Source organism: Vespa mandarinia, chromosome 2 (genome assembly GCF_050613455.1).
Source record: "Vespa mandarinia isolate Hongniang chromosome 2, ASM5061345v1, whole genome shotgun sequence".
Classification (NCBI taxonomy): Eukaryota; Metazoa; Arthropoda; class Insecta; order Hymenoptera; family Vespidae; genus Vespa; species Vespa mandarinia.
Window position 1 is genome coordinate 4,342,208 of NC_140811.1, and position 24,228 is coordinate 4,366,435.

The 24,228-nt window shown below is 32.1% G+C and overlaps 2 protein-coding genes and 1 long non-coding RNA gene across 7 annotated transcripts in view; 2 read left to right on the forward strand and 1 right to left on the reverse strand.

Annotated features, from left to right (window-relative positions):
* The window catches only part of timeout (circadian regulator timeout), a 165,468-nt gene extending 152,742 nt beyond the window's left edge, over positions 1 to 12,726 (forward strand). For 2 of the 3 annotated variants that reach the window (XM_035888137.2, XM_035888132.2), the window contains exons 21-28: positions 4,637 to 4,736; positions 5,070 to 5,204; positions 8,852 to 9,130; positions 10,448 to 10,732; positions 11,124 to 11,234; positions 11,313 to 11,474; positions 12,173 to 12,265; positions 12,366 to 12,726. In XM_035888137.2, coding sequence (XP_035744030.1) covers positions 4,637 to 4,736; positions 5,070 to 5,204; positions 8,852 to 9,130; positions 10,448 to 10,732; positions 11,124 to 11,234; positions 11,313 to 11,474; positions 12,173 to 12,265; positions 12,366 to 12,670 — 1,470 coding nt within the window. In that variant the 3' untranslated portion in view covers positions 12,671 to 12,726. The remainder of the gene's footprint in view (positions 1 to 4,636; positions 4,737 to 5,069; positions 5,205 to 8,851; positions 9,131 to 10,447; positions 10,733 to 11,123; positions 11,235 to 11,312; positions 11,475 to 12,172; positions 12,266 to 12,365) is intronic. The other variant, XM_035888140.2, reaches the window with a different exon arrangement.
* A 2,684-nt stretch (positions 12,727 to 15,410) lies between these two features.
* On the reverse strand, positions 15,411 to 18,250 carry LOC118451499 (4-vinylanisole receptor-like). 3 transcript variants are annotated; one of them, XM_035888142.2, is made up of 8 exons: positions 18,114 to 18,250; positions 17,009 to 17,435; positions 16,499 to 16,895; positions 16,340 to 16,402; positions 16,118 to 16,229; positions 15,878 to 15,985; positions 15,617 to 15,814; positions 15,411 to 15,518 (listed from the first exon to the last, which is right to left on the reverse strand). In XM_035888142.2, the coding sequence occupies exons 2-8, from the start codon at positions 17,397 to 17,399 to the stop codon at positions 15,462 to 15,464; spliced, it is 1,326 nt and encodes a 441-aa protein (XP_035744035.2). In that variant the 5' UTR covers positions 17,400 to 17,435; positions 18,114 to 18,250; the 3' UTR covers positions 15,411 to 15,461. The 3 variants fall into 3 exon arrangements, with proteins under 3 accessions (XP_035744035.2, XP_085520945.1, XP_085520946.1); XM_085664819.1 differs by having other exon boundaries at positions 16,340 to 16,417; XM_085664820.1 differs by lacking the exon at positions 18,114 to 18,250 and having other exon boundaries at positions 16,340 to 16,417; positions 17,009 to 17,441.
* Positions 18,251 to 19,224: 974 nt separating this feature from the next.
* Positions 19,225 to 23,451, forward strand: LOC146873165 (uncharacterized). The gene is made up of 3 exons (XR_014981799.1): positions 19,225 to 19,448; positions 19,743 to 19,963; positions 23,108 to 23,451. It is a non-coding gene; the product is annotated as an uncharacterized LOC146873165 (long non-coding RNA).
* Positions 23,452 to 24,228: the final 777 nt, after the last annotated feature.

Below are 24,228 nucleotides of genomic sequence, written 5' to 3' on the forward strand. Positions count from 1 at the left end.
TTTCTAAGAAAAATATCTTGACCTTCTTCTTTGTCCATCGTCAATTCATGAAACGATCGACAGGAGAACACGGCTGGTCCAAGCAAGATCGATCGAAGCCAAAATGACAAAAGTAAGAACGATAAGAGGAGACAAGAATGGCCACCAAAGTTAAAAAAAAAAAAAAAAAAAAGGAAAGAAGAAAGAAAGAAAGAAAGAAAGAAGAAAAAAGACAGAAAGGATTCTGGGAAGCGTTCCACCTAAAAGATTGTTCATGATCACGCCTGCTGTTGCTCGTATCAGCGTTTACGGGAAAGTATTTGAACGTTCTTTCGATCCTCCTTTCACTCTTCTCCACTTTTTTTCTCTTCTCCCTTCTCTTCTTCCTTAGTAGCGAGTTGCTGCTTGGCGGCTGGGCGTACGTGACAGGATCGATGATTTACGAGGATTGCGAGAAGGGCAAAGGAGTAAGATGCGAAATAAGAAAGATGGAGATAGAGAGAAGGAGAAAGACGGGCCGCGAAAATAAGTTTCTGGACTACCTTCGTAGACGGCCTGAACATATGCAAAAAATGGAGCTCGGGAATTGCTCCAGGAACTGTAAATTCTCTAGGGAGACAATTCCTACTTGGAGCTCCACCTTTCCCTCTATTTCTCTCTCTTTTTCTTTCTTTCCTTTTCTCATACGTCTCTTTTCTTATTTCTTCTCTCACGACGATTTTCTCTCTCTCTCTCTCTCTCTCTCTCTCTCTCTCTTTTCTTTTCGCATACATCTCTTTTCTTATTTCTTCTCTCACAACGATTTCCCTTTTCTCTCTCTCTCTCTCTCTCTCTCCCTCTCTCTTTCTTTCCTTTTTCTACATCACATTCTCCTTCCTCTTAGCTCGTCTTCGCGAACGGATCAAGGTTTCCGTCGACGGGTTTCTATAGCCCGCGTATGCTGCTTTCATGCCTCTGCTTTCCCTTCAGTAAAAGTACGAAAATATCTTAGCCTTTCCCTTCGTCACCACCAATACTCCATTTCCGTTAACTTCTTTCCTTCTTCTTCTTATTCTTCTTCTTCTTCCTCTAAATTCACTATCTCCTTTTTTTTGTTTTCCTTTTTTCTTTTTTTTTTCTCCTTGCTCTCTTTCACAATCTTTCTATCTCTGTCTTTCTATCGCGGTCTTTCATTTCGCGGCGTGAAAAGCTATCGGTACGCGTGTTTGCCTTTTGCCCCGTGCAATACACATATATAAACATTTATATCATCCTCTTGAGCTCTCGAAAATAGGCGAGGGTGAAACGAGAAGACGAGTGGAGGTTTTACAAACGCGCCGGGTCCCTACTCTCCTTCCCTCCCTCCCACCCTCTCTTCCTATCGCCCTCTCACTCTTCTCTTGCTTTAAGAATTCAAGCTAACGGATGGAACACGATCTGGAGGAAAGAGAGCGGAAAAATGTTTCTGTCGATGACGAGGCACCTCGCTGCTTTACAAAACAGAATCTTTCGTATTCATCCCACTTCCCTCCCCCCCCCCTACCCACTCTTCCCTTCCCGTCCCGTCCTGTCCCGTCCCGACTCTTTTTTTACGATCGATAACTCGAAGCAAAAGAAAAAAACACACATGTACGTTAAAGCTTATCGTTTCGAAAAATCAATAATAATTATATCTCGTAAATAATTCCATATCGTTCGAGAATTTATTGTATTTTTAAGGGAATATTTCGTAACTTTCGTAGAATGGATTCGATTATGAAAAGAAAAGGAAAGAAAGAAGAATAGAAAAAAGACAAAGAAAAGATAGAAAATAGTTTCAAAGGATCTTCGTTCAACGAGTCGTAATAGAAGAATTTTCTTCGGTATAGTATTTTCTTGACATTTTGAGCAAGTCTCTTTCTCTCTCTTTCTCTCTCTCTTTCTCTCTCTCTCTCTCTTTCTCTCTCTCGACGTTTTTACGAGCTCACATAATGCTGTCACGTAGAACGAGCTACTGTTTCGGTATAATGTTGAGAATGACACCTTTTGGTTAGATCGCATCCGCGCGCACACATACACACACACACACACATACATATATATATATATATGTGTACATACACGTACCCTTTCAACGTCGACCAGTCGTGCTTTTATAAAACCAACCAAACGTTTCTCGTAAATCAACCGATGAGTAGAAAGAGAGACAGAGAAAAGTAGCGCCTCTATCGTTTTTATCAATCTGAAACATAATTTTTTCGTGTAACACCTATATCATATATGTCTTTTGACCCGTCGTATGTCTTATCAGTTGCCTGTATAAAGTCATCCGAACTTTTTCCACGAAATTTCTATAAAGAATATTTTTCAATGCCGTTTAACAAGAAAAGAAAAGAAAAGAAAAGAAAAGAAAAGAAAAGAAAAAAAAAAGAAAAACGAAGAAGAAAGAGAAAAATGATTTAGTACTTGATATTTTCGGCAACGTAAATCGGGATCATATCGCGAACGGAGATTAACTCGAGTGATATTTTTTGAAACCAATTTCGACGACCCCTCTGCTGTCAAGCCCATCATTTTTAGAAACGACCACAGAGAATTTCTTATATTATCTCGACGTCATGTAAAACGTAACGGACTTCAAAATTAAATGAAATATCGTACATATATTTCTCATATTTTCACGTTACACGTTGAAATATATTAATATAATTTTTCCCTTTTTTTCCACAAGTTATTTCGATTGTCTATATTTTGATAAACAGCAAGACGATTTAGAGGACAATGGTAAGATAAACGGTGCAAATGTTCGCTTGACATCTGTCTAATTCGTATTGCCATAAGATATTGTAGCGCACCCATTTGCAGCTATTCAGATCCCGTTACGGAGCATAACTCATACCCGAATTGGAAGATTAATCATAGGTGCGCAAATACGTGAAATAGGAGTATATACCTTCCTCTCCCTCTCTCTCTCTCTCTCTCTCTCTACTTATCTCTCTATCTCTCTCTCCCTCTCTTTCTCTCTCTCTCCCTCTCTCTCTCCTTCTCTTATTCTCTCACTGTCTGTCTGACTACCCGTCTGTCTCTCATTTGCTTCAATGAAAACCTCATATTCTGCTCCCGTTCACACAGAACGCTTAGCATATACCTCCTATAGAGGTAATTCGAATAATGGTGGCATCGATATCACTTTAACTTCTTGAGTCCTCAAGTAGGAAATTTCTTGAAATCGCTTAAATGACATTGAAACGTCGCGTAGGAAGATAAGAACATTAAAAAAAATTCAATGACATCGAACCAAAGTATCCAAGATCATAACTCTCTCGTAAAGACAAGCTTCCAAGTCAAGATAAGAAAAACGCTGCGTCAGAAGGAAGGAAAAGATTTCTTGTCATGAAAGAAAAAGAGAGAGAGAGGGAGGGGGAGGGTGAAGGAGAGAGAGAAAGTGGACTCGAAGCTCATTCTTTCATCCTTTTAACTTTACTTCCATGAAGAAACATTTTCTCCAAAGAATAATATTCAAATTTCTCAACACAAAGAATCGTATATTTTTATAAAAATTGAATAAGCACGGTAAACCGTAGATGTACAAAGATTGAAGAACTCATCTTGTAATCGATCGTTCAGAATATTTCTTTAGAAACTATCTATAATATTTCGATTAATACTTCCCTTACTTCGTTCTAGGTCTCGCTGATATTAAAAGCATTTCTTGAATATTTCATAACGTGTAGCAAGTGCATCACTGAAGTCTGCATATTTTTAATTCCTTGAAATACGCTTGAAATCGATCCCTTTCTTCACCTTTTATATAGATGTTAAAGATCTTGAAATAATAACCCGTTCATTGATTTTCAATATATCGCACTTATCGATGATTGAGAGAGAAAAAGGGAGGGGAAAAAAAATAGCAAGAGATATTCAATAGACCGTATTCATTAGGAAGGAATGAGAAGACTAAAATTAAACGAAGTTTTCTTTCTGCGTAACATATACAGAATCCCTCTCGCAGATCTTCGATCTGCCATTTCATTATTCGACGATTGACGTCATTCAACTCGTGAAAGAACAATTACGTAGCTCTCGAAATTGACGATTAATCATAAGTGTCCGATCGTCATCGGCCGATGATAAGAGGTATGATGGTTCTGCAGAACTTTCAAGTAGGTTCTTTCGATAAACGAGTAAAGTAGAAAATCAGAACGAAAGATCGAGATCGACAGGAGGACGGGGTAAGGGGGGTGGGGAGGAAAAGGGCTGACCCTATTATTTATTCCTTGACAAACTCTCTTCGAAGGAGAGCTTAGGCAAGGAAGCGTTTCATTTAAATAATTTCATGCGCGAGTACGCTTCACCCTCGTGACTCGAAAAGCACCAAGGAATAGAGAGAAACAGAGGTAGAAAGAGAGAAAGAGAAAGAGAGAGAGAAAGATTCCTTCACAGAGTAAAAGCAGAGCGTGTTCGTTTGACATTCATTTAGTTCATGGAGTAGTAGGCGACAGCCATTTAGGCATTGGCCTTCGTAAAATCCCTTTCTGTCTCTATATCTCTCTTTCTTTTTCTTTCTTAAAGAAAGAGCGAAAGGTTAATCGTCGGAAAATGAGCTGATGGTTCTCCTCGTATTTTTTACTCGAACGCATTCTGAAATTATAATCACATTGAAGATATTCCTCCTTTCTTATTCTTTAATCATGTTCAGGCTGTAAGAAACGAGATACAGAAGAGGTTACCGAAGGAATGGTCCGAAGAGGAGATCTCTCAACTCACAGAACTTTGGGAACAATTGAGAGAGGATGAAGGTAATTACCGTATTTTATTTTTCCAACTTATATACTTTTTATCATCTTTATTTCGTGTGTTTATGACTTTAATATGCCTGAAGGTTTCCTTGATATTACTAATATCTACTCTTCGATCATTTTCCACCGAAACCTTTTTGTCCTCTTTTTTTTTTTTTTTCTTTTTTTTTAATATATATAAATATATCAATCCACGTATCTATACGATTTTTTAATTATACTTCCTTTCCCTTTAAAAAAAAAATTATTTGATGTAAATGTATTAAATGATTTAAAACAAATCGTTTAGGAATCATTTGAAATAATAATATTTAATTCATGTCTATTTGACAGATCCAGTGGAACTTATTTACAATGGTTTAAGAATAAAACGAACAAAATTGAAGATCAAAGAAAAGCTTTTAGAATTGGGACTAGTCAAGGATCGAAAGGAACTCTATAAAAAACGATCTAGAAAAAGTAATCACGGTGAGTTATCCTCTCTTGTCCGAAGTGGACTCATGTTTCTTAACCCATTCCATTCCATTCGCATTTATCTTTTTTACCATACTCAAAGAAAATCCACCAGCATGGATCCAAATGGTTAATGCGATCATTGAAGACAATGTATGAGAGTGAGAAAAACATAGAGAAAGAACTCCTCCCTCTCGCTCGAACGTACAAAATAGCTGAGATCAATTTTTAGAGTGATCAGTTTTTTCTTTTTGTTTTTTTTTTTTTCTGACGTTTAGCCTTTCCAGAAAAAAGCCTGTTACCGATATTACCAGCAGTGAACGAGCTTCCTACAATTTCTACTTCTCGATTCGTCATAGTCATTCATATATATATATATATATATATATATATATATATATATATATATATATATATATACTTAGATAATATGTACATATAAATATTATATGTACAAACAAATTCGACGTCAATTTATAATTGAAAGAATTGACACATGATAGTCTTATTGTTAGCCTAAGAATGAAATAACCTGAATAGAAAATAAACAATATTAATAGTATTTTTTTTTTTCTTTGTATTTTGCAACCAACTTATATTTAATTATTTAATCCATTTGATCTCAATTACGCAATTTCATCACATACGTAAATACGTACATACATGTATATATCCTTTTTCCTTTCAAACTCATTATTCTATCTCACGTTTCTTCCTTCTTTCACTTCAGTCTCGTAATTAATTAGCATATTTTTCTACGTTCAATGCATCGTATATATCTTATTCTATTCATTTGCTTGAAGTGCAAATGAAAATGTATCTCTGATGTTCTCCAGATCCAATACCGTCGTCGGTCTACGGCCGACGTAAAATCGAGGATCAATTAATTACCAAGCGTATAGTTTCTCTCTTTCTCTCTCTCTCTCTTTTTTCTCCTTTTCTTTCTCTTTCTTTCACACACACACACACATACCCTCTCTCTTTTTCTTTTATATATCTTTTTTTTTTAATCCTAGATATATATATATAGCGAAAGGTTCGCGGTTCGGTCATTTTAATTTCCCGCAAAAGTCTATCTTTTTCTCTCTTTCTTTCACTCTACCATCGAAACGAATCTCCTTATTCATTGTATTATAGATATCTGATGGAAATATTTTATAAAACGATGGAATATTTCATCAACGAATATATATATATATATATATATATATATATATATATATATATATTTATATAGTAAATTTCACGAAGGATAAAGATTTTTATAACGATGAAAATTTTGATCAGCGTTGATCGAATATCCTTTATATTCGACGTACTATCCATTTACAACCGTAATACAACTTATTTGGTTTCCAATTTCCAATTCTTTTTTTCCTTTTTTTTTCCGTTTTTTTTTTTTTCTTTTTTTTCTTTGTTTTGTATGTTTTAAAGCTTTCAACGAGATTATTCCTGATACGAGGCGTTCACCCTCGTTACGTATTCATCGATTTCATTTTATCTTTTCGAACGTGACGTTCACAGTTATATAATCCACAAATTTTGCAGTAGAAATATAACGAAATTAAAATTCACCGCATACTCCTTGTCGCAATTATACCCTCGTCGTGCGTTCTTATCCGCTCCATGGACTGCAGCTGCGAAATTCTCTCTCTTTTTCTCTGTCTTTTTCTCCCTCCCCCTTTCCGTTCTCTCTCTCTCTCTCTCTCTCTTTCCCCTTCTTTTTAACGCAACTTTTCAGGAAAATTCATCCCCCTCTCAGAGAAGCTCGTTATTTCATTTGGAGGCTTCGCAGGCGTCTTTACTTTTCCGACGGATACATCGTAGAAACATTCCCGCGTATTCATTATTATTTTATATTTTAAATTTATTGGCTTTGTTTCATTATTTTTATTTAAGCGAGCGAGAGCTCGTCAATAACATTCGACACATTTATCATTGACATTTAGAAAACTACATACTTTCAAAGAGAAGTAAAATTTAATTAAAAAAAAAGGAAAAAAAAAAAGAAAAAAAAGGAATATGATAGAGATAGTATAAATGATTTGAAGTATTTTAAAATCGTAAATAGTTTCTTTCATTTCCTTTTTTCTTTTCTTCTTCTTTTTTTTACTTTTTTTTTCTCTTTTTCTTATTTTTGATATGTCGAACATATCTATATGGGAATTTGTTGACATCCTGTTTAGTATCCACTATCGTACATCGTGTATCGTTTAGTTATTTTTATTGCACCCTCAGGATATAGACAAATTTGTAACCAAGAGAGAAAGAGAGAGAGAGAGAGAGAGAGAAGGAGAGCGGAGAGGGAGATTCGGCAGCTCGATAAACATGTTCTCTCGTTTAACATTGGACTATTTCAACAATAAAACACGTGTAACGTTATATGTTCGACTTCAAAACGAATACGTTTGTCCGATTCGATATTCACGATATGCATGCACCTTGATGGCTTTTTAACCGTTTTAAATATTGACGAAATAGTGACAAAATGATATTTGTTTTTCCTACCGTCACGTCACAACGAAAGCTCCCGTAGTTCGTGCTTGAATTTTCGCGGAATACAAATCTTGTTATTTAATATAGAAGAACGCGCAAGAAATGCAGTCCCATTGCACTTCTCCTCTTACTCTTACTCTCGTGCCAATAACATTCTTTTCTTTCTTTCTTTCTTTCTTTCTTTCTTTCTTTCTTTCTTCTTTCCTTTCCTCCTTCCTTCCTGCTATCCGTTATGGCACTACATGGTATTTCATATTTATCGTGGATATTGTTTTTCCTTCTCTTACCTTATTTGTATTCAATGCATTACAATGTATCCTATCCTAGATATATAAGATCGAGAGATGAAGTGTAACGGACGGCTTTGTCTCGTATCGAATGGAAAACGTTAAAACATTTTGTAGAACGTTCGAGTGGGTATCATAATTGTTCCACACGCGCAATCGATCTCGATAACGTGGAACGCGCGAGAATGAAAGTGTCATTCTGTCCAGAGTTGATGGTTTCTATCCTGGATAGGCAATTTGACAAATTTCATTAACAATTCGAGAATATAGAATACAGAATAGAAAATATAGTGATTCGCAAAATCAAATATATATGTTTACATTCGTAATTATTTTTTTTTTTTTTTGATATATTTATTTTTTGTTTTCTCTTCTTTCTTTTTTCTTTTTAATGACGACATTTTTTATTTGCAATTAATAAGAATATTCTGTAAAAGGAAGGTTACTTCTATCGAAGTATATTGCATTTGCTTTAAGAATTTTCAAATCTTAATGTTTATAATATGAGATCAAATTGAAAAATTGGAATAATATTGAATGATTTGAAAGAAATTAAATATTTAAATAACTAAATTAATAAGTTATGTCGCAAAAGAAAATCATATGAAATCTAATTAAATGACTAGAACGAATAACAATATGATTAGCATTCATATATATATATATATATATCCAAATTGTAACCATTTAATTAAAATTATAACTACATACGTATGTAATGTTTTTACACAAAAAACGAAAGAAAACGACGAAATTGTATTAGAACGTTGAAAAACGATAGAAGCAAGTCGTGCGTTTTAGGATTCGCCAATGAACAGAGGATGATAGTACCTTGAAAAAGGTTTTATATCGTTTTTCCACGTGTTGTTGTGCGCAAAGGAAAATCGTCGTGGGAAACACAGTCTGGCAGTAATTCTGACGAGGAGGATCGGGACTTCGAGGAAGAAAGTACAAAATCCTCGGGGCGTAACGACGTGGCTCGAAGTAAACCAACGAAAAAGAGAACGACGACGACTACTACTACGACGACGACGACGACGAAGACGAGGACGAGGATGACGAAGCAAGGAGAAAGGTCGAGAAAGAAGCGAGACCAGAAGACGTTTCTTTACACGGATGCACAATTATCTGGACTCTTGAAGGACGTCATTGAAGGAAGTAAGTAAAGAGTTACTTCTCTCTTTCTTTCTCTTTCTTTCTCTCTATCTCTCTCTCTCTCTTTCTCTCTCTCTCTCTTTCTTTCTTTTTCTCTTTCTCTCTCTCTCTCTCTCTCTCTCTCTCTCTCTCTCTCTCTCTCTCTCTATCTTTCTTCCTTTTCACTTCGTGATTTACGATGTACCAAAGAAGAGAAAGAGATGGAAAGAAGTCAACGTCGAAAGGTTGCAAGACTAAAGCTTCGTTCTCGCGAGAAGGACAAATGTCTTCTCGTTGCAGGGGCACCAACTAAGAGGGGTTGAGTTGAGAAAAGGGAAAAAGGGACTCTCGGGACGAATCCTCGCCACGAAAAGCATTACCAACGTGCTATCGCTATCGGTATAGAACCAATGGAGAAATAAAAAAGCAAAATAATGGCTTGTCCCTGTGAAACACCTACTCGGTGTGCAAATGTGGGACACGTCAGATGTAATCCCATCGTCCTTTTCTCTCGTAGACTTCGAAAGCTGCTGTCGTTAGAAAACGACCCTCCTTTATTTCCCGGAGTATCGATGACGATATCTTCGTGCTTTTTGCAATGCTTCCTTGGTACTTTAACACCACTTCGTCTTTGGAAAAACGATTCCATGGCGACAACGCCGATCGAAAACTTTGGACTTTTTGTCCTCTCCTGTTTTTTTTTCTTGTTTGCTCTCCTTATTGTTTTTCCTTTTTCTTTTTTTTTTTTCTTTTCTTTCCTTTTTTCTTTGTGTTTTTTTCTTCGTTCTCGTGCAAAATACGCGTAAATATAGATAGATAGGTTTGCGGGCAGGGAACGAAAGATTTATATTGAAAGGCACTAATGTCCTCGTGATAACTTTCTGAGTAAGAAATACGAACAACTTTTGATTCTTACGTCTAATTTGACGTTAGTTTTTGTACCCTCCCTTTTCTTTTCTTTTTTTTTTCTTTTTTTTTTTTCTTCTTTGTTGCTTTTTGTTGCTTTTATCACTAAAGGGAAGTAAAGGAGAAGTGATGAGGATATAAATATAATTTTTCATAACACGATCGAGTTCATTGATAAGAGTTCGTTTCTACAACTTTCGAATTACCTATTGCGGGAGAGGGACAATAAAGGGTCCAACAGCAATTTATTCTCCCTCATATTTCACTTACGATAGAGTGAACTTAACGTTTTACCGAGTATAACGTTCCATGCATTTGGGAGGAAATGGTAACGCATAATAATATTCGACGAAAATGGTAGGATAAAGTTAATAGTCGTTCCCGTAATGGATCTCGTGTATAAGATATCCATGAAAATGTTTTGTCATAAATCAGATATGAAGGAGTCATTGGAATGGATCAAGGAATCCTTAGAAGATGCTTTGGAAGATCGGGATGAGGAAAGCTCAGAAGGAATCCCCTTGGTACCATTGACAGATTATTCATCAAATGCAATGAATTCGACTAGTTTCCAAAAATTACTACGCGCCATGGGCATAGTACCACCAGCGGACCAACAGGAAATCTATTGGCGAATTCCATCGAACATGCTCTCATCTACCATACGAAAACGATGTGTTCTTATTGCCGATTCGTTGGAAGGGAAATTCATTATCGAAGGTAATTTTTCATTTAATTTTAATTGATCGATATAACGAGAGATTTAACGAGTCTAAAGGATCCAAATATCACTGAATATTCGTAGAATGAAATTGTCTTTTATTGAAAGTATTAATATACATATAAGTAAATAAATAAAAATTAATAATATATATATATATACAAAATAATAATATATATATATATTTATTTATTTATTTATTTATTTATTTATTTATTTATTAAGTATCAATATATTCGATAGATACATATTTCTCGATATGAAATATATTAAATGAAGGATTATGACATTCATAATTGGAACTTTATTCTTCTTTTTGAAATTTCGTATTAGTTTTTAATTATATAAATATTATTATATATTTATGATTCGTTTTCTTCATTTTAAAAGATTCGCCTGCGAATAATATCGGCAATAATAAAAATAATTCAACCGATGAAAGTGACAGTGACGGCAATGACGACGTATTCGAAAATGTAAAAAGATTTTTCGCGAATAAAGGTACGTTCCAATTGTACGATCCATTCGATATAGATTTAAAGTCATTTAAATTTTCTTCATTTCGTTAAATCTTTTTAGAACCTATACCATCGACCTCACGTGAATCGAATGTACCATCGAACATGGAAAAATCCAAAAGGTCGAATAAACGTGATATAAAAGCTGACGACACCGTCGGGCCATTGGAAGAAGAAAATGAAGAGAATCAGGAAGAAACGGAGAGTAATTTCCAAGCAATCGGTACGTACGATTTGTTGGCGCTTCGTTATGAAGGAGAAAACGAGAAAATAGTACCTTCCTGCCCTCTGTTACTGCTGACGCAAAGCTATTGGATTATTTGGGATTTATCAACGGACGAAACGTTTATTGAGAATGCCAGAAGAAAAGAAAGCTAACATTCTTTAATACAGTTTTATGTTACGAGACTCGTTCGTTCGTGCAATTTCGATTTCGGTCTATAGTTATGTAGTAAAAAAAAAAAAGAAAAAAAAAGAAAAAGAAACACAGAAAAGAAAAGAAAGAAAGAAAGAAAACTTCAACTTTTATTTATTTTATTTCCGACTGATTTAACGGTGCAATCTCTCTCTCAAGACCGATTTCGTAAATGTTATTAACGATTTTCGATTTTAAAGATAACTTTTTCTTTTTCTTTTTTATACACACATACACACATATATATATATAAATAAGGAAATTCACAATTTTAAGAAAATTCTCGTAGAATTCTATCGATTTGGAAATACTTCACGATAAATAATATTAATATTCTACAGATACTTATCATATTATTCCAATTATAAATTCTTGAGTCCAAATATAAATTCTTTAATTTAAAATATTTAATTACGAACGATAAATCGATAATTCTATAATATATATATATATATATATATATATATATATATATATATATATATATATACTTTCTGTATGTTTAGAAAATGTAAAAAAGGTTTCTAAAGGTCGCCTTAAAGTGCTTTTGGATTCGTCTGAATCTGAAACAGAAATTGAAAGGAAAGCAAATGAATCAGGTATTTAATGGCTCGACATTTTACTTTCGTTTTAATTAATAATTAATTTAATAAATAGAAAAAAAAAAAAAGAAAAATGACATACACTATCTTATTATAGCAGACGAAGGTAAAAGAAATCGAAGTCAAAGTTCCAACGAGAAGGAAACTCCATTGAGCAAAAGACCACGTTTATTGGATAGCGACGAAGATTCTGATGAAACGTTCAAAGTAAAAACTTCGAAAAAATCTAAAATTACTTTTATATCCGACAACGAGGAAGATAATCCAGAAGAAATTTCTACTAACAACAAATCTACGTCCTCACGAATAATCGATAGTGATGAGGAGGAGAGCGTGACGGAAAAAAAAGGAAATTCGAAGCCTACTCGAAAGATAATAAGCGACGACGAAGAAGACAATTAAACGTTCAAGATATAAATCTAATTAGTGTTCTAAATCAACGACGCTTTTATGTTACTATATGATCGTATAAATTTTCATATATATTATTTTTTGAAAAAAAAAAAAAAAAAAAAAAAGGATACTCCATGATAATCGGAAGATCTACGTTAACTACCTTACCAACTCGGTAAGATAAGGTAGGTCCCTCTGTATTATTTTGAACTTTTGAGTTGTTTATTCTAACCTCTTTCCTTTACCCAAGAACTTCTGTACGATCTCCTGGAGGAGTACGAATTACGATATCCCTATTACGTTGGCCTTCGAAACGAGCGATCGTTTACACCCGGGTTACACTTCAGGGTGCCAAGAAAAACAGTTCTCGAAAGGCGTCCACATTTCGCCAAGTAACGACGAAGAGAACATGCGAGCGTGGTGGTGGCGCTGCGATCGTCAACGTATTATGTATGCATACATATATACATATATACAATACACGTAGTTTCTTGAGCTCGTAGTAGAGATAGCATACTAGAGCGTATCGATGATATATATATGTGTATATGTTTATTGAGGAGAGAGGGAAGCACAGTCGTTTAACTTCCTCGCTCGCATGTTAGCCGTGTAACCGATTGGCCAATGTGGATGACTTTACGTCTTTTGATGGGCAGGTGAGGAGTCTTGGCGAGTGTCAACGATACATACGCGTGTATCGGTACGTGATCGTATTCTAGAAACCCATCGACTTGCCTTGGCTTTAACTTTGGATTAGAAAATAATATTCGTTGGTGAACGTGCTTCCGTCGCGTCGACGGTGTTGGCTCCTCGTGAACACAACGTCGACGTCGACCTCGACGAACGTGTGGGACCAAAGCGTAATGTCGCCGTAAAGGACTCTGCGAGTCGCGGATATACGATCAGGCGATCATACTTCAGCAAGTAATCCTGGAATCGAGTCTGTTTATTCAGTTATCTCATTCAAATATCTCCATTCAAGGTTTCATATTTCTTCAATGGAAAACACGTACTCTTCGTCTTTCACTATATTTCGTCTTTTTCAAGAAAGAATAACACATATTTCGTCTTTCTTTCTTCATTGAATCGTATCACGTAAGTAATATTACGGAATTTATTTTTTAAATAAAATAATTATTTTTGTATACAATAATATACGTATACATACATACATACATACATACATACGTACATATATATATATATATACATATATATATATATACATATATATATATATATATATATATATATATATATATATGTATATATTTATAAAAATGGTAATATTATTGTTAAAAAATAATTTATTGCCTAAAAAAAAATCTATAAACATAGTGTCAATAATAATGATAACAATTCAAATATAAATTATATATACGGAGTATATATTCTTAAATCTAACTACTTAATCTCATGATGAGTAAAATATTGTATATACTATTCCTATGAAGGTAAACGTTAGAGAACGATAGTATCGAACGATAAAACTCCCGGAAGGACGGACGACCACGTGCATTCTAATATCAACTTCCACTTAATGGGAATGCATGAGAGATAAGAAGGTCGAGTACGTTTACGAGACGAGTCCAATCGCGGATTTAAACGTCGAGACGCGTATCCGTAGTAACGAGCGAGTATCCATTCAAGTTGGTACGCTTTGACTTCCACGTTATGTATGCGCTCCTGTTATAAGCGCGGGCTTCTTATACGGTTGTAGGTGGATGACATCCTCTCTCTTTCTCCCTACTCCTTTTTATCAAGTTTCTCGGTGCTTTCTCAAGGTCATCGTCACGCGCGCTTCCATAAATCTCGTGCGCATACGCGTCCTCCTAGAACGGGACTTTATATAAATCGAACGCATAAAAAAAAATTACTTTTCATTAAATATACATATATATATACATATACATATACATATACATAAATATACATATATATATATATATATTTATTTATCTTAATTATATTATATAGTAGCATAGTTTTTTTTTTCTTTTTTTTTCTTTTTAGAATTAGTTTGATGATCAAAGCACTAATAACAAATATATTTGTACGATTAGAATAATCGTTAGAATTTTTTTCGAGCTGTTATTAAATTTATAAATGTATACTTTTAATTTTTTGTATTATTAACTGAAAACAAACTAATCGTTTATACGCGTTTATTAATGCTCATTATATGATATAATTAATAATATATCGATTGTATTTTTATTCGAATTATTACGTTTGAAATTAATTTATAATGTTATATAGAGTTGAAAGAGTTTTTTTTTTTTTTTTTTCTTGACATTGAATATATTCTTTTGGTCGATGAAGAAGATAGCACAAGATGTACAAATTTATTAGTTTCACAGATATATGGAAATATAATCTATAAGAGAGATAAAAATGTTGTTCGTGTTAAATTAATGTCACGTTCCTCTTCAGATGAGAGTTCGGATTCGAGCGGTGTTTACATGCGCGCCAACTGCGCGAGTCATCTGCGGATTGTCGTCTTTTTATTAGGAGCGCATGTATTTCAATAAGTTACTCTTAGGTCGTCACTGAATTCATATATATATATATATATATATATATATATATATATATATATATATACATATGTATGTATATATGTATATATTTATAATACTAAGCGTAAAAATGGCGAACGGAGAGAAACATTCTCTTTAGAAATATTTTTCAATAATCGATCAGATCACTAATGTGTTTAATAATGCAATTTATTCGTATTTTATTAATACCTATATACATATATTTTTCATTAATAATTAAAATGAAATTATTAAAGTTGTTAATTTTCGGATAATTGTCGAAGTATTACTGCATTTGAAACTGCAATACTCATTATCTGAAAAAAAGATAGAAAAATAGATAGATAATTATATTATCATTTGTATATATTTTTGCTAAATTATTAGATATTTAATTATGATTGAATTTATTTACTGATTTAAAAGTTTCCAAGGATAATACGTAAAATGGACCGCCAGTCATTACGATTGGCTTTTGAGCACGCAATGATAAGAATAATATCAAATGTTTAACTTTCATTGTTAATTGCTTATCTTTTTTCGTGTTTTCTATTTTATCGTATATTATCATTTCCCAATTGCATGCATAGACGGCATCGGCGATTTGTAAACTCTAAAAAGATGTGAAAATTTGAAAGGATTTTATTTATTTTTATCTATTTTTATGAATACCAACCAATGAATAAATTTGAGTAGAGTAAAAACAAAAAATGTATAATTGCACTGACAATGCCGAAAAGTATTCCATTAAACTCAATAATTTCGTTATTGATTCTGAGTCCATCTGTAATTGTGATATCATTGATTAAATCATATTCGACGTTGAAAAAAAAAAAAAAGAGAGAAAAAAAACAATATTTTATTTTACAATATTATTTAATATACCTATTTTATATATAAATATATATGTTTCTACCTTAAATTCTATGACCGTCATTTCAAAGGATAACAGGCAAATGATGATTATATTTTCTAAACATTGTACAAACATTGGTAAATTCCCAAAATTTTCCAGATCCTTCGATATTCTATGAAAATAAATTTGACGTATCTATATCTGACGTTATTATATTAACAAAATAAAAAAAAATATATATATATATATATATATATACAAGCTCGTTTTATAGATACTTACTTTAATACAGCTATATGATGATCAACGCAATAACGTAATTTCATTTCGAGTTCTTCGATTGTTCTATAAACAAAATAGCTATTCTTTTCTCCTTTTTTGATGTTATAACAATAAAAGATTCTTACATGATATAACATAATAAATTATAATAAATTTTACCTCACACCTACGATAGTATCAATTTCAATCAATGAAAAGTACAAACATCGGAATTGTCCACAAATTATCATTAAAATACAAATATGTAAGCTATCGTAACAAGCTGCACCAACAGTCGAGGTTAATGCACCGATCAATTGAATAATAAACGAATAACCATAACCCTTGACTGTTCCGATACTCCATGGTTGCCACGTTATGTATGGTAATGAATTGTAATCAATGTCAACGTTATTATCACTTGTATTTAATGTTTTCACTTGACCGTAATATTTTTGAATAAGTGCATTGAAACACCAATGAATTATCCCGTAAACGCAAAACGTTGTCCATAAATATTGCCATATTCTTGAATTTTTGTATACAGTTTCCATTTCTGTTTTAGAAAAATCGCATCCTAAAAAAATTCTTTCTTTATTTCTTTAATCACTTATCTTCTATATAATTATTATTTTGTTTCGTCTTTTTTTTCCTTTTCTTTTTTTTTTTTTTTTTTTTTCTTTCTTTTACCTCTCTTACTAATTTCAATTCTCTTCGAAAGCAAGTAACATCGATTTAAATCAGCAACAAGCCTACTAATTTCTTTACTCTTGTTTATACAATAAATCCATTTGATGAAACCGGTCATGTGAAGACCCAAGGGATTGATGGTATTCGAAAGTTGCTCGATATCGGAGTTACCCGATACCATTAAAAGTTCAGATATTATAAGTACAAAATTAGCGAAGAGAGATAGCGCAATCGTGATGGTTAATACGAATAATTTTGACACAGAGAATGTATTCCTTTGTCGCCAAATTCGAAGATACTTAAGTAACGTTATTAAATGTTTGATGTAATTTTCAAATGGTACGATAGAATCCAAGAGTTTTATCGATTCTTCTCTTTTCTCCATATTCATCGTTCATATCGTTGAACGAATAAATAAATGTTAATGCTAATGACAAATATGTTATTATAAATTAAGAAAAATGAATATATTAGAATACACCTCTCCCTCTCTACACACACACACACACACACACACACAAACACCTATACACATATTCATATATTCTACAGTATATATATATATATATATATACATAAATATATTATATGTGTATGTGTATGGGTATATATATATATACACACACACACATAAACACTTTGCAGTATGCAATACTCGAGAGGAAAATATTCCATTCACGTCGAGTACTCAAACGTGACTTTGCCTCTTGTTTCGCATATTCCCCGGATACATATACTTCGAACAATTACGTATGTTACGTCAGCGACTTGAAAATCATGTACGTGTATGCAGACGGTCGTTTCTTCATTCGCCTTCGCCATTTTGTAACGAAAGCAAAAGAGAGATCATGACGAATTCTGATAAGCTTATCTCATGAAACAACGACGTTGAATGACAACATTCATTTTTTTTATATTAAACAACGAGAGTAATAAATATTCTTATCAATTTTTTCATTAACTAATTGTCTAGTTTTTCTTTTTTCTTTTTCTCGCTCACGTATTATTATCAATCGTTCGGTTAATAATCTTTTTCCTTTTTTTCTAGAGATTATTAACAACATTATTAATTTACATTATTATTTAAACGTTATATTTATTGTACCTATATGGAAAATTTATTATTTAAATTATAAACAATTAACACGAAACAATTAATAAAATTATATCCTTTTTTCCTTCACGAAATTGCAACTACAACTGATATTAAGTTATATCAAATTCGCGTAAAACAATATCTATGTCTTTAGGAGGAGGATTTTAATAAAGAGTAACTATCTAACTTGTCATCAGGGACTTCCGAGCCTTGGAAATATATAGAACACATGTAATTCGAGAAATAATGTTTCGGAAACATTAATAATAAACTCACTCTCTCTTTCTCTCTCTCTCTCTCTCTCTCTCTCTCCCTCTCTCTCTCTCTCTCTCTCTCTTTCTGTCGATGATATCGTGATTTATGTATAAAGATAATTATGTTCAAAAGGTGTATCATTAAACGTAGTTATTTGAAATGCAAATTACTTGGTTGATAGGGAAGAGAGAGAGAGAGAGAGAGAGAGAGAGAAAGAGAAAGAGAGGTAAAGGGGCGTGGTCAACGTATCTACCGAATGTTCTCTTCAATTAAATGTTCGCGGAACAAACTTTTAATACGTATCTGTCTCTTCCTCTCTCTTTCTCTCTCTCTCTTTCTCTCTCTCTCTTTCTCTCTCTCTCTCTCTCCCTCTCTCTCATTCTATCTATCTATCTATCTACCTTTTTCTCTCTCTCTCTCTCTCTCTCTCTCTATCTCTATCTCGATAGTAAACTTCTTGGACGTCTTTGAAGTCCAATATCGTTTCATACATTTTCACGGAGATCGGCGCAAAACTTTATATCCAATTACCTTCTTCCTAAGACACCGCACCAAACTTCTCCCACCCCTTCCCCCCACCTCCTCTCTCTCTCTCTTTCTATTTCTGTCTCTTTCTCTTTCTCTCTCTTTCACTCTCTCTCTCTCTCTCTCTCTTTCTGTCTCTTTCTCCTTCTCTCTCTTTCACTCTCTCTCCCCCCCCTCTCTCTCTCTCTCTTTCTCTCTTTTCTCTCTACGTATTAGTCCGAGAACATTGCGGACTACTCGCGACATTTCTAAAACTTTCCTCCTCTTGGCAACGTTGAAACTCGAATTGAACGAAGCCAGAAGGTACGATCCTTCTGTTCGTTTCTTTTTTTTTCTCCTTCTTCTAATAAAATTGGGTTTCTTTTGTCGTCTTACCAATGTTATTTTATATAGGATACGTAACGTGATAGAAAAAGAAAAAAAGTGTTCTTCATAGTTTCTTCGAAATAGTGACTAGTGGTGTCTCATTGTTGAATTATCGAATATTGAAGACTTTGAAAGAATCAATGAATAGTTAAAATTCATATTTATTATAGATAATAATATTATCTATATAAAACATAGGTGAGTTTTAATCTAATCTTTATAATTAATATCTATCTATGTATGTATTTATTTATTTATTTATTTATTTATTTATTTATTTATTTATTTATTTATTTATTTATTTATTTATTAAATTAGATAGAAACTTATTTATGTATATACATTTTAATACATTTGTTTTATTTCAATCATTAATGTTGGTATGTATGTATATGTTATTATATAAAAAACATTTTGAAGAAAATATCGATTGTCTTTGTATGTAAATACGATGACGTAAACAAATGTAAACAAAATATTCTTTTTCCATAGGTCATTTTACAACGTATCATTAAGCTTAATTGCCAGTAGAGTATCTATCGTCGAAGTTTCAACGTCGATTCGCTCAAAAACTGAATGATTTCCAGTGTACTATTTTAATAATTTATCATTGGTGCTGAATAACGATGAGAATTGAACGACGATGATTAATGAAACAAAAATATAAATAAATGATTAATGAAACATAAATCTGACGGCTTCATTAACGAAATGTAATTATGCTATAATTTTTCTTTTTTATAAACTTATATTATAATCTCGTAAATATGTTAAAATTATTCACAGATATTGCACGAATGAATGACCGTATAAACAAATGTTACTTTTTAAGAAATGATTTCCGTTGATTTTCATTAATATTATTAACGTTTTCATGGTTGAAATAATTTTTTTTCGTATTTTTTCTGTCGTTTTTTTTTTTCTTATCAATGTTTGATAAACATTCTTGCTAAAAGTACAACATAATGGTAAAAAAACGTACTAGTAAGAGAACGAATTCGTTAAGAACTTCGTACCTTCGTATATATAAACATACCAATATACACGCGCGAACACATAGACACACATACACACACACACACACACACCTACACAATAACGAGCTCTTCCACGTGAAAGTTTCTACACAAGCAAGAGGACCAACTTTTTCGGGAGTATCGAACTAACTCTACCGTTTCTCTCGGTGGCCCCTTCGTCCTCCACCCTTCCTCGTCCCTTTCCTATCCCCAGCATCCAACGTGGTCCCGGAGAACTCTACTTTGGTGATGGTGTCCTGTCGCCCGTGTTGTCCGACTCGTTGCCAAAATTTGGTAATGATTGATGGCCATTAAAGAGCGGGCCAAACCTTGTTCGAAACCTTCGTAAAAGCTAGTTGAAACTTACACATGACCAAACGCGACGTTAATTATATTTCGTGATCTTTCTTTTGATGCAAAATCGGACAAGAACGTAGCTACGAGATGATGGTACCCTCGGCTTCGCTAGTGAAAAGAATTTTTCGAGAGAAAAAGAATAAAAGAAAAAAAAAAAAAAGAAAGAAAAAAAAACTGAATTAATTTAATTTTATATATTTTAAAAATATTGTCATATTTCTTTTTCATTGCTTTTAGTTAAAACAATAAATAATACGTTATTTATAAATTATTTAGATATTCTCTGCTGTAACGTGGCAAGAAACGTCTAAAAAGTTTTTCTACGTCATTGGTTATACATATTAATGTTTCCGAAGGATTATAATTTAAATATCTCTATGTATTTCTTTTCGAATAAATTCATTTTAAAATTGTTTTCTTTGTTTAATTATTTTTAAAAATTTATTCTTCTAACATTATAATAGGTATACTTAATTTATAATAATTGTTTCGAAAATAGATAGAAAGCTTTTTTTTCATATGTTCATGTATAATATGTACAATGTTAAAAAATATCTTTTATCAATATACGATCGGCAATTTATATTTAAAATATTTCATTATTATATCAAAATAAATCCAATGGAATGATCATTATCTTTTATGATATTGCATATATATTTCTACGAACGATCGCATAATCGACTTAAACATTTCGGCGTTTAAACTTTTCTTCATCGTTACCAACAAGCTACGAAGAAAGTTTAGGGCAAGGAGAGGATAGAAGCTACTGTAAGGGGAGGTAGCAAGCTAGTCGATAGAAAAGGTCAAAGGTTTCAGGTGTGTTTGCATTTCGCCCACGGCTGCTACAGGTGCAGCCTCTTCCGCGGCTCTGCTCGCCGTTGCAACAGCAACATGTATGACTCTTTATTAACAACAATTAACATTTATCCATTGTTCATACGGGAATAGTTTTCACAGGACACAAAACCTTGTAATTAACTGTCAGACTCGTAAGAGAAAAGAGACCATATCGGGAGAGCAACCCCACGGGAACCCCATAAATTCTCGTTTGAAATCTCATCATCGTTATGAGATAATATTGTTTCATTTCTTTTTATTTTTCTTTTTTTAAACATTTATAAGTAACGAAAATTTTCTCTGACAATTATTATTATCATTCCCGACAACAAAAGTTTGTCCAAAGAAATATTCGAGCAAATTTTCTTAATTTGCATAATCTTTTTTTCTTTTTTTTTTTTCTTTTTTTTTCAAATAAGCAATTACCTCGAATTTTTAAGTAAGTACTTAGAGAGGATTTTTAAGTAAGTACTTAAATAAGTACATAGAGAAAAATTAATGAGTTATATAAATTGTGTTAGTACATATAAGATAGTGAAATTTAAAATATATTCCTTTTTGTTTTCGTAAGAAGGTTTTGATAAAAAAAATGTTAGACGTTCCTATCGTAACAGTATATTCAACTATTATTATATTATTAATATATAATTCATTAATTATTATTATTTTATTATTACTTTAACAAGAATTATTCGATCTCAAAAATTTCGTTATATTTTTAGACAAATTTTATTTATTATGTATAAATTTTTCATCGATTCGAAAAGATTTATAAATAATTCTTAAATTTAATCAATTTCAATATCGGAAATAAATTTCAAAATGTAAACGAGAAAACAAATAACTGAATTATTTATGTTTCAATTTAATTTATAAATAAATATAAAGAATGCATATATATATATATATATATATATATATATATATATATATATATTAAATTGTTTGTTTTTATCGGATTCATTAACTTATAATAACATTGATGACATTTACATATATATATATATATATATATATATATATATATATATATATATAGAGAGAGAGAGAGAGAGAGAGAGAGAGAGAGAAAGAAGGAGAGGAAATTATCATGCAAACGTTTCCAATTAAAATTTGTAATATAACTATTAACATGGATCGAATTTTCATTTTCAATGTTTATTGATACTCAAATATTTATTTTAATCAATCCCAATGAATTATCATGTTAATTTTTCTTTTACTTTTTAACTAATATGATTTTTAAAATTATCCCTATGTTCTTTAAGAATATTAATATAATCCAAACTATTCCTTCGTTCTTTATTTATTTTTCAATTATTCTAATGACGTGTCATATCGCAAAACACGACATTTTCATTGTCCTTAAAATAATATAGATTACTCTAAAATTACCAGACAATGTTCGTCCATTTAAAATTACATAGTTATATCTTATAAAAAAAAAAAAAAAAAAAAAAAAAAAAAAAACAATAAAAAAACAATAAAAACAAAAAAAAAGAAAAAGAAAAAAAAATATTTATTAAATTTATAAATCGACAATAATAATTAATATTTTAATTATTATCGTCGAATAGAGACCGAGATAATTATCGAGATGATTCGAGACAAGTTAAGGACCATATTGGGATTAATATTTTCCAGGTCTTTACGAAACGGCCAACCATCATCGTTCTCAACAAACAGGCAAACATAAAGACGATTCGTTCTCGTCGCTACTTTTATAAATGCATCCGTGGAACTAACACATTGGTTCGCCTTGGAAAAGTGAAGTGAAACAACCAACTTCAATATCATGTTATCCCCGTGGAAAGATTTACCAGTCTCCGGTTATGTTTGATGCACCATCATTATGTTTTTGATTACGGTAGGTTAGTTGCATCGGTAACGTCACAACATTTTTGTCGTATCCCTTACGCCATTCATTCGTCTATTTTACGTCAATGCGAACGTAAAGCGAACGCAAAAAAGAAACGTAGAAAAGTCATTACGAGCTACTGATTACGTCACTCGACTCGATCTTTCTCTCTCTCTCTCTCTCTCTCTCTCTCTCTCTCTTTCTCTTTCTTTCTCTTTTTCTCTCTCTCTCTCTCTCTTTCTCTCAGTTTAGTTCGTCATTATCATCGATCATCTGTCTCTCTTCCTCACACGTAGAAATACGCAAATACGCATACGATAACGTTATAATCGTTATTAAACAAAATTTTTATTTTCTACATTCGTTGATAATTATTAAATATTTTAATATGAATGATAGAAATTATTAATGATATTTTTTCTTTACATTCAAGGTGAATATTTTTAATTCATAATATTTGTAGAAAATTTTTTATTATTATTTACTATTATTAATATTTGTATATTGAAATTTAAATGTATATACATATATAGTATATATATGTATATATATATATATATATATACATATATAGTATATATATGTATATATATATATATATATATATATATATATATATATATATATATATATAATTTAATGATGAAATATGTCCAATAATATTTTCTATATAAACCTGTTGCAAATCCGATCGATAGTTATATAAGTTTATCAATGAAGTTAAGTTATTCTTGAACATGACACCGAGAGATAAATAGAGAAAGAGATAAAGAAAGAGAGAAAAAGTGAGAGAGAAAGAGAGAATGAGAGATAGAAAGAGAGAGAGAGAGAGAGAGAGAGAGAGAGAGAAAGAGAAAGAGCAAACAAATTGACTGGAGAAAGATAAGTGGATAAAGTCAAGAGACCG

Coding starts and splice junctions, on each gene's coding strand:
- LOC118451499 (XM_085664819.1), bottom strand. CDS start 17,399: ATGAATATGGAGAAAAGAGAAGAATCGATAAAACTCTTGGATTCTATC. Junction 16,896..17,008: donor AATTGAAATTAGTAAGAGAG/GTAAAAGAAAGA, acceptor GAATTTTTTTAG/GATGCGATTTTTCTAAAACA. Junction 15,986..16,117: donor TGACGGTCATAGAATTTAAG/GTAGAAACATAT, acceptor TCACAATTACAG/ATGGACTCAGAATCAATAAC.